The sequence below is a fragment of the Pogoniulus pusillus genome, chromosome 14, assembly GCF_015220805.1.
Source record: "Pogoniulus pusillus isolate bPogPus1 chromosome 14, bPogPus1.pri, whole genome shotgun sequence".
Lineage (NCBI taxonomy): Eukaryota > Metazoa > Chordata > Aves > Piciformes > Lybiidae > Pogoniulus > Pogoniulus pusillus.
Window position 1 is genome coordinate 15,841,476 of NC_087277.1, and position 14,031 is coordinate 15,855,506.

Consider the following 14,031-nt stretch of genomic DNA (forward strand, 5'->3'; position numbering starts at 1 on the left):
ATTTCTTATGCATAAAGACTAAGGATCCAGAAGGTATATTCTTCACTATAGGCACAAACTAATGCAAAAAACTGTCATATACATTCTATTTATTCATTACTCACCTAGATCTCAGTAAGACCTAGCATATCTTTAATGTTCTTTCTTAAGACAAGCTCAATTACTACTTGATATTTATTCTAAAGAAAGTCTATACTGTGCCAGAAAGACTGAAGAGAATCACGTCAGCTGCACTGAAAGTAATGGAACAAGGAGCTCAACATCTTCTGAAAGCACCAAATGCAGACACTTAAGAAATAGGGATGAAATGTTATAAATTCAAGACTTTACTGCACTGCTGGAGCACAAAGAATTTCTTGTTGCCTGCCACCTCAATGAATGTGCCCTGCTTGTAGGTGCTGCTGGAAACCTCACCTACAGCTGCTGAATCTAAGTGTGAAAGTAATAGGAAACAGAGATTTGCTTCTTATCTCTGCATTATTGAATGAGGCTGACTGCATTTTCTGGGAAAGAAAAGGAAAAAACACAGAACTGGGAATGCCTTTGCACTCTTGCCAAGGAACTAGGGAGGAAATGCCAAAATCACTTCTCCTCTAGCAGACAGGGAAACATAAGGCTGTCTTAAGAACTCTGAAAAACAATGAGGTCAAAATTTCTTCTGAGAGCAGTGAATAATAATTTTGGAGGTAAGAGGGTTAAGCCCATTCAACTGCCAATTTCTGAGTACATTCTACACCTCCTGGGGCAGAAAGTTGGCATCTACACAAACATATTGACACTTCTGCCCATCTGTCTTAGGTGAGGAAGATTTTCTGAGCCAAATTACTCTCCACTTCCCTTTACTCCCATTACAAGGGTTAAACTATCAGCAGAGAAGCTATAACCAGACACTAATTAACGCTCACTTATACACATTTCAGACTGAAACATTGTCAGAAAAGTGAAATATGCATATAAACTTCAGTTATGCATAAATAAGATAATATTTACAGCTCAACAGCCCTGATATCTCCAGCATTGGGGGCCCAAAGAGGAATTACCAAATGTGTGTCCAAACTCCTACCACATGTCCCATCCCAACTCACCTTTTCTCCTTTGGTCCCACTGGCACCTGGAGGGCCTGGGCTGCCAGCAGGGCCCTATAAACAGGTGAAATAGAGAAAAAAGTCTTTGCTTTACATACCACAGGTCAAAAGTTACCATTCCCTTAAAGTACAGAAGAAATATAATGCTGCATGTTTGGGTATCAGCAGCAGAGCCATATCCCCTTGCACAAGGGTAGGAGCCAATACAACACACAAGGTTACTGTGGCTCTGCTGCGCGGAAAGCAAAAGCATTAAGAATGGACATGCCACAGCAGCCACTATGACAGCAACTCGATTTCATCTGGTTCAGAAGGATTGCAGTTCTGTGAGTACATCAGTGCTAAACATAAATTTTCAGATAAAATTCAGGCCTGAAGATTTGTCCGCTGCTAGGTTTCTTGATATGAAAAGGGGAAAGTAAAAATCAGAAAATCCTAGTTTCTGTAATAGGATGTCACTTGGAGAAATTGTTCTTTAGAAGCAGCAAGCAATCAGCATCCACCTCCTCATCCCTCTGCAATTTCTCACTACAGCTACATTTGCTTCAAGTACCAACCAGTAAACAACATAATAGACATAGTGAACATAGTTCATTGTGATCCCAGAGTTCCATCTGGCACCAGAAAATATGTCCATCTTATAAAGACAGTGACAAATACTAGACAAATACTTCTCAGTATGTGGTGAAATGTGTCTGAGAAAGAGAGCAGAGAAAAAAGCAAAGATCAAGTGTCAAATCCCTCATGAAGAAGCAGAAGAACATTTAGTGCAATAATTTCTATCACCTCACAGAGAGGAAGATGCAGATTTAGCAAAAATTCAGATTGCTGATTATGTTATACCTTGCTATGTAAATACAAAAAGATGTCTGGTATGGAAGCAGAAGTACTTCCCAACAAAATCAAGTTGAACCTCTGGCTGCTAGAGGAGCAAGAGTAAGGTGCTTATAAAGCACATGCAGGTCAGGCCCCAGCAGCCACTTTGTCTGTGTGAGCAGCAGGATCAACCAGTTGAAGATGAACTATCCTGAGTAGCCTCCAAAACTGTGAAAATGTGCCTCTAAATGATCCTTACTAGATCAGAAAACAAGAGGAGCTAGTGAATGGGATGCAGGCATGGCAACCTAGAGACTTGATCTCAAGTGCAGCAATGATTAGCTGCATGGCTTTGACAAATCACTTTTAAGCCTCTACTTCCTAGTCCTTCCTTTGCTATTTAGACTAGAAAGTTCTTGGGAGTAAAGGATGCCTTTCCTTAAGTATCATACCCTGAGTCTTGTGGGATCTACAGATAGTTACAGACAAAGCAAATGCACTGATCTTTCAGGCTACCTTCTGGTTTCATCCTGTCTTAAAAATGTAAGGAGTTCCAAGACTTAATTGAAAACAAACCAAACACATTAAATCCAGTTCACTCCCTTTCATCTTATGGAAAGGGAAAAAAGAGTTTATAAAAATTGGGCTTAAAAAAAGAATTTTTGTGTGTGCTTCCTTATGTCTTTAATGAAATTCAAGACAAACATCTGATCTATCATGTTTAAAGGACTGGCATTTCCCTTAAGTGCACGTTGAATTACAATTTCATTCTAACACAAAACAAATAAGAAAACTGTAACAACAAAGATCCTTAAAATAATAAGCACAAAATCTGCTGATGCAGCAGGATCCTGCCATGACTCAGCAGCCACTCAGGATAAGTCTCAACTTTAGAATCACCTTCTACTTGTTCTAAAGAAAAGCCTACACTCATTGAGTATTTGCCACATACCTGTTTCCCCTCCACACCTGGCTTTCCAGGGAACCCATCAAGGCCTCGTTCTCCCTGGAGAAAGAAGAGAAGGAACTGCTATAATTCAAATCAGTAGTACTTAAGTCACCATTCTGCAAGAGATGTCCATGTTATCCACTCCAGGAGAGATGTCCATGTTATCCACTCCAGGAGTAAATAATAGAGAGAGAAACTCAAGGCAGTCTGATAGTGATAGTGGCTGAAATCCACACATCTGTGTAGCAAAAAGTTTCTGGGAGCCTCCATCCCGTAACAAGGAGGTGAATTGAGTGTAGACAGGAGGAAACTTTTATCATCCCTAACTTTGCTAACTGTCGGCACTTATCCGTCTAGAACACTTAGCACCAAATGGCTGAGATGTGAGTTTAGAAATGAGAAGTGGCTGTGTACCAGCTTTCCACATAAATATCTTCGCTCTACATGAACCCACATCAGCAGTCAAACTGAATAAAGTGTGCCAGGAGAATAGCAGCTCTGAATAGCTCTTGCAAAAATAATAAATCCATAATCCAGCAATAGTTCATTTTTACACAGTTAACAAAAATCTTTCATTTTCCACCTTTGCTTTCTGTAACCTAGGGAACAAATTAATCTCTCCCTATATGTCTACAGATTTAGACAGTCCACAAGTCCACAGGTGATCTGTTCTGCTGCTTAATTTTTAACACCTGAAGACATGTTTTTCCCTCCTGTATCTAAACCTGACTTTTTGTTGCTGCAGTTTCAGACTACTAAGCCTTTCCTTAACCCCCAACAGAGAACAGAGTGCTCCCTTCATCTTTACAATGGCCTCTCACGTATTTGAAGACAAAAAAAAAATCCTCTAACCAGTCCTTTCAAACTTCTCTAGACTAAACAACCTCAATACTTTCAACTTATCTTCCTAGGCATATTTTCCAGGCTTCTGATCACCTTTTGTTGCTCTCATTTCTGCATTATCTGATTTTTCCACATCTTCACTGTACCTAGGTGCCTGAGACTGGAGACAGCTGCAGCTAACAGAGCAGAAAGATTATTTCACATTTTATAGAGTATTCTTCTCTTTAAACCCCAGAATAATGTTTACTTTACCCCAAACTCCCTTATGCAGAACAGCTCCTTAATCAGCTCCTCCCAGTCTATAGCAGTGTGCAATTTTGGGGAGATTATGTTTTCAAGATCATTTTGAATTCTGACCTTCACCATATTTCCACATTTAAGTTTAACATATTCCATATTTTATGGTCTCTATCAAGGGACTAGATCAATGACATGCTCCTGCAGAACTTCACTTCTCTTTTACAGACTGTGTCCCTAGTTCATTCCAGACTCTGTAGTTTAAAACTCTTTGAAATAGAGACTTTCTCTTACTCTGTGAAATGCTTAAACCTCTGTGAAGTGAAATACTGACTTTGCTTGGATTCTGCACACGTAGCTGAACCTAAATTATTCACACACACATTGCCATTGTTAACATAAGTGTGAATGTCAAAACAAATTTGACCAGCACAAGAAATGAAAGCAAAATATTAGTTTTGAGACATTTTAATTCTATCCCACAGGATGCCTGTTTGACCTCTGTTATTATCTGCAAACCCACACTCACAGCATTGGATTTAATTAGTTCCTTTTGAAAACTACATTGATTCAGCAAGTCAGAAATAGACTTGCAAATCAATTTCTTTCTTTTCTTTTTTTCCCCTTTAGAAAGTCAGCAAGTCTTATAGCAGAAATGTTATTTCAATATTTTGTATCCAAGGTCTGAAATTAGAGAGACCTGCACTCTACAGAAAGCAGCTGAAAACCAGCATTAGGCACCCAGGTATACTTGGGTTTTGAGGGGTGATGGTTTCCTTTGCACCAATTGAACTCCTAGATTTCAGACTTTCAGTAAGCAACAGCCTGGTGGATTGCTGACACAATGTGCAGTGTACTCTCAGGAGAATTTTTAACATCAATACACTGCATCAGTGAGTACTTCACACATGCTGTTTCAGCTGCCAAAACAGAAAAGTGTCACTGTTCTTACTGCTGGTAATGGGGGCTGGGAAATACAAATGTGTTACTTACACAAATGTGTACAATAAAGCTGTTTGCAAACACTGCAAATGATTGTGTTTTCAGTTGTTTGCTCAGAAAAATCTGACATTTTTTTCCATTAAATAAAAATCATTTACCTAGAGAAAGTTTTTTTTTTCCAAAAGAACAAACAAACACTAAAATGTTTTGCTCTCAGGTTCTCACTTTAAGACTACTTCCCTCTCATGTGCTCTACTGGTGGTTTTGCTTTTAACCAGTGGAAAAAAGTGACAAGTTGTAAACAACTAAGAAAAAACTTCATCCCACGGAACCTTCACCTGTTAGGAAGTGTAATGGTTTGTTGGAAAAATGATTCCTCAAGAGTCTGCCAGGCCTTGGGAAAGACTGAAGGAGAGCAAACTCACTGCCCAGAGGGACCTAGCAAGAGTAGGGCAGCTGTGCTTACACAGGATCTTCTACAATACAACAGACAAGCAATGTCCCTCATCATGCTAAATGCCTGTACATGCCTAAATTAACATGCCAGGTATCACATTTGGGTTATGTTGGCAGGGAATTGCATCAGACTTATCTCTGGAGTCTGTCCTGGGGTCTACAATGAGCCCACAGGGTGCAAAAGGACATGAGACATCACTCAGGTTGTGCAGTGGTTCTCCTGAAGTTTGGACATAAGCTATGCTACTGGATGTGGGAATCTCACTGTGGAAACCTCAACACTTGTGCCTGAGGTCCCAGGACACAAGAATATAGCAGCAAGACATATTATGGGATATTTTGTCTTTCTGTGGTACTACGGTGCAGTTTCAGTAGGCCAATAATGTTCAGTGCATGCAGTAGTGCTCTCATCTGATGTAATAAACACTGCTCTCTCCTCAGGCACAAAGCAGCACAGGTTGCGTAGGTGTCAGTGCTCAAGTTACAGACTGAAGAGCAGACAAAATATTTGGCTTGCTGAATTTACGCCCACTGTTTTCACAGTAGTGCTGAGTGGTAGATGTTAAAGTAATGGCAGTGGGTGCCCTGAGGCCACACATTAAAGCCTGGAAAAAGGCAAAGTACAACTGTTGTAGCACAGATTTGTCTGCTTCATGAGGAAGGAAAAAAAAAAGTAAGAGAGAGGGAGCTCTAATTGCGCATATTCTTTGAATGAAATAAAACTCAATTAATTTCTTCCTCACTTTAATCTTCCTCTAGCTTAGTCTACTGCCTGCCCACACACAGCTCCAACTTCCTCTTCCATCCTAGTGATGTCAGAAATATAGATTTTCTTCTAGGAGCCAACTATTCCAGTTGATTAAACAACTTTGCCTCCAGAAAAGTAGTGGAGGCACTGGCTAGACATAACACACTAACCCAGTCCTGCAATGGGCTAAGGCATAAGAAAGATAAAGTATGATTCAGCCTTTTCCTCTAGCTGCAGCAGTTAAGGACAGATAATACAAACCATGGTCATGGCTACTTCATCATAAACCACAAAATGGACACCGGAATGGATACCTTAACACATGGAAAAGCAAAACTCAGTATCTCACATTAAGGGTTTACTGATAATGTTCCCCAGCAGGCAAAAGCATGGTGTAAACTCTGGGTTTCCTCTGCAGCAGGAGATGGACAGCAAGAAATAGGAACAAGGCTGTTTCAGCAAGCTAATTAACTCCCCCCCCCTTGCACAAACACATACAGGCAGATATCACTAAAGGCAGTCTGAACACAGGCAAAGCTGCTGGACCAGCACCAACATATTCCTCTTCCAGAACCATCTGGAGACATAGGCAGGACAAGACACTGCTCAGGGCTGCAAGACAGACCATGGTGCCTGTTTTGCCTGCGTGAGAAAAGAGGTGACTTGGGTCCAGCTGAGCCTAGTGATGCCCCATCTTCCAATCCTTGTCAGGGCAGGATTCAGTACCTGCTTCTCCTGACAGAAGCAGGAAAATGAAATTTTAGAGGCATTTCTGGGAAGCCTTGAGTAACATTTCACAGGCCTGCAGCACAAGTGTGGGCACCTCTGGGGTGTCTCTGCACATAACAAGCAATGCTTATTACAGGTAGCAGAGGTACTTGGCCTCCTTAGTGAACCAGTGAGTTCTGTGCTGTGTAAAGTGGCAGAGAAGTGAGAAGCAGCATCAATTGCATGAAAACTTTAACAGATAAACTGTCTGATATTCATTAAAAATCGAGCTTATGATAATGGGAAATGAAAGAAACACAGAAACTGGAATAACCTGAACAACTCAAGAGAGATGGGGAAATGATGGATGTAGACACAGTCAAGCAGCAAGCAGTGGTCCACCAGCACTCCCAGGTTCCTATCCACAGGGCTGCTCTCCAGCAGGTCACTTCCCAACCTGTACTGGTGTAGTTTATTATTCCTCCTCAGATGCAGGACTCTGCACTTGTCCTTGTTGAACCTCATTTGGTTCCTCTTTGCCCAGCTCTCCAGTCTGTCCAAGTCTCACTTCAGCTGCATCAGCCAAGCCTTCCTGTTCGATATCATCAGCAAACTTGCTGAGCAGACTTTGTCTGTCTATCTGTCTGTCCCCTCATCAATGTCATTGATGAAGATGCTGAACAGCACCAGACCCAGCACTGATCCATTGGGAACTGCACTAGTTACAGCTCTCCGGCTGGACCTAGCAGCATTGATCATCACTCTTCGAACTCTATCTTGTAACCAGTTCCTAACCTACCTCACTGTCTGCTCTTCCATCCCACACTTCCTGAGCTTGCTCACTAGGATGTCATGAAAGACAGTGTCAAAGGCCTTTGGTCTGGTACTGGTCTTCCTGAATCTACCCATTCAGTTATGTCATCATAGAATGCTATCAGGTTAGTCAAGCATCATTTCCCCTTGGTAAATCCATGCTGACTAATCCTGATAACCTTCCTCTCTTCCAAGTGCCTTTAGATGCCCTCCAGAAGGAGCCACTCCATCATTTTTCCAGGGATGGAGGTGAGGCTGACTGATTGGTAGCTCCCTGTAACCTCTTTCTTGCCCTTTTTGAAAACTGGAGTGCCATTGGCTCTCTTCCAGTCCTCAGGCACTCTCCTGTCTGCCATGATTTGGCAAAAATGATGGAGAGTGGCAGAGCAATAACCTCAGCCAGTTCTTTCAGCACCCTTGGGTACATCCCATCAGGGCCCATGGACTTGTGAATGTTCAATTTGTGCAACTGATCTCTAACCCAGTCTATACTGACTAGTAGGGAATATTCCCTCCTCCAGTCTTCTTCTTCTTCATCCAGGGTCTGGAGTACACAGGGGAGTTCAGCCTTAGGTGTAAAAACTGAAGCAAATAAGGCATTCAGCAACTCTGCCTTCTCTGCATCCTCAGTTATCAGGGCTGCCTCCTCATTCAGCAGTGGCCCCACACCTTCCCTGATCTTCCTTTTCCTACTGATATATTTGAAGAACCCCCAAGGGAAGTTATTCCCAGACAACACTGGGATGTACAACACAATGAAGAAACTCCATCATCAATCCCCTAGAGCTGCTAACTTGTCAGCTCATTCCACCTAAGAAGCAAAGACAAAGAGCAGCCTGGCTTTTCCTAGCATGCAGCAGGAATACCTTGTCTCCCCGTGTTCCCTTTTCTCCTCTTTCTCCTTGTAGACCCTAAAAAGAGAAAGAGAATGTAAAGCTTAGTCCAAGCAGAGGAACACTTTTCTAGTTCACCAAAACACTGTACATGCTTGCATAACCTATGCAAGTGAACTTCAAGGACATTTTTGATGTTGCCAGTCCTCAAAGTTGGCCAGAAGGACAGTGTAAGCAGACTCACAGGGCAGGCATGACCTATGGGCTCAAGAATGTTTGTAACATAATATTGCTCACAGATACATGACCTTCCTGCCAAGAGCAGTGTAGAGGGACAGAGAGCTCACCACAACTGCAGATGGTCTGGAAACCAACCAGTGCTCTGCAGTTTTTGTGTTGCTTGTAAACAATGAGGATGGAAAAAATCTCTTACATAAACAAGCAAAAATGGTGGTTTTGGATGCAGCAGCTAGGCAGAAAGCAGGTGTCTCTGAGAATGGTCAAATGCTGGATAATCCCTGTCCTGGAGACCCAAGCACATTTTCGTGCCGTAAATCCAATGTCAGCATTCATCCAGACTGTGTAATTCATGTCCTCACAGGTAGAACCATTTGCTGAGGCTTAGTCTGATGAGACAGCAATGCTAATACAGCCCATTGACTCAATGGGCAGGAACAGTTTGCACCTCCCGTGGCACAGGAAGCACCTTGTGTTTTAGCTTGATTAGAGCAACTGAGGAACCATCTACTGGGTACGAACAGACAAATACACTCAGCCAGTAGCGACTTCTGTAAAAATGCCTCAACTTAGAATGCTTCTTCATCTAATAACACACTTTTATTTAAACTTCAATTTTCTTTACACCCTACTGGAGGCTTATGTCCAGGTTTCTGAGAACTGCATGTCTGGGTTTGACCCACAGGATAATTTAGATAATGTTTTAAGATCTTCAGATTTCTGCTCATAGTTGACTGTAAGCAAACTGCACAGCTCTGTCCATTCCCAACAATCTAGACTGAGCCTGCACAGCTTTGCACACTTTAATGCAATAGTGCCATTATTTCCAAAAAGCAAATTGCATGAAGTTTAAAAATGTGACTCCTTTAATGCACTAATAAATATGGGCCACTCAGGTAGACTGAGTAGATGATTAATGTCTTGTTTCTCACCAAAGCTGTGTCAATCTTAAAAAAGAAATGGCTAAGACCTTTGAAAACAGTGTACCACATGTGAGTGCTTTGCTTCTTGCATAAAAAGGTGACTCAAAGAGCAGCTTTGTCCATTTATTTTGTTAATATTGCATGAGGCTATTACAAGGAAGGTAATGCTACCCCTAAATTAATTTGTCTTCAAGCCTAATACAATTCAGCCTTAGATCATACAGGACAACAGCATGCACTTGGGCAAAGACAAAAGTGCCCAAACCCTTTTGAACACATAGGGCCCCTTTTAGTGAGTTCTAAGCACATCCTTGCCTGGTGCAAGGAAGTCTTTTAGTGCATGAGCACATCTGGTATGCCACTAAAATGCACCGATGTATAGTCAGGTCATTAAACCTCAGAAAATCCAATCAGTCTTTACAACATCAGCTTAAAGGCTGACTACATAATTACCAAGGTGAGACCACAAAATAGAGATGTTGCTTGACAGCATCTGATTTATTTTGGTCTTTCTGGCTGTTTATTCCGGGCAGGTTTGTCCCCTGAGCCCTGACAGTTTTGGAAATTTGATTGGAAACTTGCTGAGAGGTGGAGTTTTTCTGGTGGTGCTATGATGAAGTTTTTGAGCGCCACAGAAATGGTGCATCAACACAGGCCAGAGAAATTACATTACAGTGAAGGCATCACAAAATCACCAGCTGTTATCTAAGTAATCATGTCTACTGACATCTCTCTACTGGCTACAGGCCTGTCCTTGTTCTAAGAAATCAGAAGAAACTCAATGTAGTGAAGAAAATGTAACTATTTGAACACAGTACTGGTAAATGGTCAGGCATATCCTATACAGCTTGATTAAAAACAAACAAACAAAAAAAAACCCAACCATCAAACCCCTGAAAGACAGGTGGGCAAAACACACTCAAAATGTAGAGAATTTTGTGTGCATTCAAAATGTAACAAAAGCCACAACTTACCGGTGCACCTACATAGCCTTTAATTCCTGGAGGACCCTGTTTTCCCTCAGATCCCTGGGAAGGAATTGAGATACAGTTAAAATACTAGAAACTGTTTCACATGAAAGATGAAGAATATAAAATCAGTTACTCAGAAATGTAAGCTGCACTCCTGGGCTCACAGGAGATTGTTGAGGCACTATAAAGAGTAGTGTCTGACTCTCCAGACACTTATCCAAAGTGAAATCACAATGTTTTTTCCTGTCTCCAGCACTCAGACATCAGTACATTTTGCCTTCAACTTCCAATTTTGCTCTACAAAATATCCCATGCAAGTTCTTTTCCAGGTATTTCAGAAGTTTTGGCAATGTCAGTTATTGTCTGCCTGTTGTGTACAGAACTGTGTCTTGGATGCTGAACACGGTGTTGGTGAAACAAAGCACAGGTATACATTGGTCAAACACTGCAGGGAAGGCTACATACCAGCACAAATGAGTGACAGACTTATTATGTATTTTAAAGAGTAAATTGAAAGAAACATCAGAGCTACATTCTCCAGTGTTTATTTTCAGCATAAGTGGGAAAGATGCAAGAGGATCAGCTACATTTCAGCAGTCCTTCAGTTTATTGCACGCTCTCATCTTGGAGAAGGTAAACTCCACTGAAGAGCACTAACATTGTGTGATTTTGCATGCCTTATAATGACTACAAAAGGTAGGCATTTTATCTTTAAGAAGACAAAGGTGTGCCTTAAAGCTTGTAGGTTTATTGGGCCAGTTGCAAAAAAAATGGCTGGACCTGTATGAAAGGAAACTGTATGACAAACTCAGAGGTTGTGACTGTGATTCACAAACAGATCAACAAGAGCTGGGTTTAAGCACTAGCAAAGATGGCTCTGGGATCTCTACACTATCAGGCACCTGAGGACCTCTGCAAGGTCAGGAAGCAGGTCCCCTAATAGCAGAGGGAAAGCAGCAGGCATGTACTTAAATCTGTCCCTTCAGCCTACACAAAAATGCTACTATTATAGACAAAGCCCCTACAGAAACAAAAGCCCGATAAAAGTTGTCCAAATTATCAAAGTCCAACTCAGTATCATTACAAAAACCATGGTTGTAACACTCTGCAAAAGTTACATCTAGAAAAACTGGGTTTGTCTGAATGAGAAAACTTGCTGGTTCCCCTCAAGGCCTGTGCTGAGATCATGTCTGGTAAACCAGAGAAGTGTGAGACCTTTGACAGCTGAAGCCAAAAAAAAAAAAAAAAAAAAAAAAAAAGAAAAGAAAAGAAATTTGTCAAAATGAAGCTCTTACCTAATACTTTATATTTCAAAGGCATATTTTTTTTCCTCTGTCCCTCTGTTTTTTCTATCAAGTGCAGATAACTGTCAGTTCAGATGGTAATGCTGTAGCTATGTCAGTGCCATAGCTAAGACAGCCATGAAAAATCTCTTTAACCTTGATTTCAAATACAGAAAAAAAGAAGGAAAAGGTTGACTATTTGCTGCAGTGCCTGATCTCAAAAATTCTAGCTTTGTTTCACTGGTGTAATATACACTGAGATTCCTGACTGATGGCCTTTTTTTTTTCTGAACCCACCTACTCTATTTAAATGAAACTAGTAGGTCCCACATATTTATATGGGAGCTTTCTCCACTGACCGGTGGGGATGTTTCTTGTCATCTCAGACCACCATGGCATACTCTATAACCATAATCTCCAATACTGATAAGGCACAACACTGACTTCTCTTTCTCTACCAGCTCTTCTTTCACTCCACCAGCTTGTAACCAGAAAGACCACACACTCTTCGTGGTACACAAAAAGTTTGCCTACCAAGTTTGATGAAAAAGAAAAACAAACCAAACACCAAAACCTCTACACATCTTTAGAGTTAAGATACTGACCTAAGAACAATCTCCCCTGGAGACTTCACAGAGCAGCAAAAGCAGTAAAGCTGGAGAAGACATACTGAGGCCATTTCATTCCTGTAACCCATACATGCACCCTAACGAGCTCATCATCCATTACGGTACCTCTGTGAATTTAAGTCTTATTACCAGAAGTCTGCAGGACCTTTTTCTGTGCTACTGGAAGCTTCACACATTTAATGAGGTCTGTAAAAGCTGCAAGGCACTTTCTTAAAAGAAAGCGCTAGTACTTCCCTCTGAGGCAAAAGGCTGCAAGTCCCTCAGCCAAGCAGATAAAGAGAGGGCTGAATTTCCTGAGGTGCACGTACAGTTGCTTGAGTGAGCACTGCACTTGCTTGGCTCAATGCAAATGAAGATGGATTGAGCCCAGGACTGCATCTCAACCCACCAGAGAAATTGCAAGATAGTTCTCTATAGACAGAGCCCTGAGACACTGCATTGATACTGATGATTTTAAATTAAATAAGTGATCTGGCAAAAGACAAAATAATTAAAAATCATTACAACAGTAATTGGAGATGTGACCTTTCTGATTACTCTACCTCTGCCTATTTCTACACAACCCATTGCACACCAGCAAGGTGATTGGGCTTTATGCCAGGAGTAAAGGAGTGCAGATTCATGTTTTAGACTTTAAAGCTCTGTCAGCAAAATCAGAGTTACTTAAAATAGCTCAGACTAGAATTCAGCTCAAGGACAATGCATATAGCCAGCATAACCACTGAAGTAAAAAGGGACTGAAAGCACACAACTTTTTAGCTACTGTAACTGAGAGGAAGAGGGTAGCCAAGCACACCTCTTTCTTCAGAGCACTTGGTACTGTCTAGTCAGACATCTTCAGGTTCAGCCTCACCAGCACCTATGTAACTTGGTAGGAAATATAGAGCATTTTGCAGGATCAGGCCCTTCTGAAGGTAAACATAGATGACTCAGTTTAATTTGATTTTACATGCTTTGCAAAGCAAGATTGAAGAACTTTAAACCACAAGGAGCATCCTACAGCCTACTGGTCTGTACTGCCTCTACAGGAAACATGCAGGACAGACAGAAAATATGTATGTATGTATGTATGTATTTATGATAGTAGAGATGCAGTTGACAGGCATAACTCAAGTTCATGTCATCCATTTCAAATCCCACTGAAGGGCAAAATGATATCCAGAGTGCCATTACTCAGCTCAGTCCAGCCCTTTTTACACCTGTCATTTATTCACTGTTGAGCATGCTTCCATGCAGCTTCCACAATCAACCCCTTTTTGTGCTGCTGAAAGCAGTAAGACTCCTGCAGAGAACAGCGGGATGGCTGTCAAGAGTTCTGATACTCCACAAACACATCATTATTTCCCTTACTTTCCCAATAAGACTTCAGGAAATCATGAACATTTTGGAGAAAGTACCTCTCCATAACTGAGAAACACAGGACAACTACAAATGGACTTCTTCCTAGTGTTCCCTTAGATGGAGCTAACTGACAACCAGGACTGCACCTAGAAAGGTATTCAGGTACTTAATTCCTGTTGCAGGACAATAGAGGGGGTTGGACTGGATGACTTTTTCA

At 41.4% G+C, this 14,031-nt stretch overlaps 1 protein-coding gene across 2 annotated transcripts in view; it reads right to left on the minus strand.

Moving 5' to 3' along the window:
* The window catches only part of COL22A1 (collagen type XXII alpha 1 chain), a 215,332-nt gene that overhangs the window by 82,035 nt on the left and 119,266 nt on the right, over window positions 1-14,031 (minus strand). For both annotated transcript variants that reach the window (XM_064154346.1, XM_064154345.1), the window contains exons 16-19: window positions 10,565-10,618; window positions 8,464-8,508; window positions 2,854-2,907; window positions 1,086-1,139 (exon numbers count right to left, since the gene is read on the minus strand). In XM_064154346.1, coding sequence (XP_064010416.1) covers window positions 1,086-1,139; window positions 2,854-2,907; window positions 8,464-8,508; window positions 10,565-10,618 — 207 coding nt within the window. The remainder of the gene's footprint in view (window positions 1-1,085; window positions 1,140-2,853; window positions 2,908-8,463; window positions 8,509-10,564; window positions 10,619-14,031) is intronic.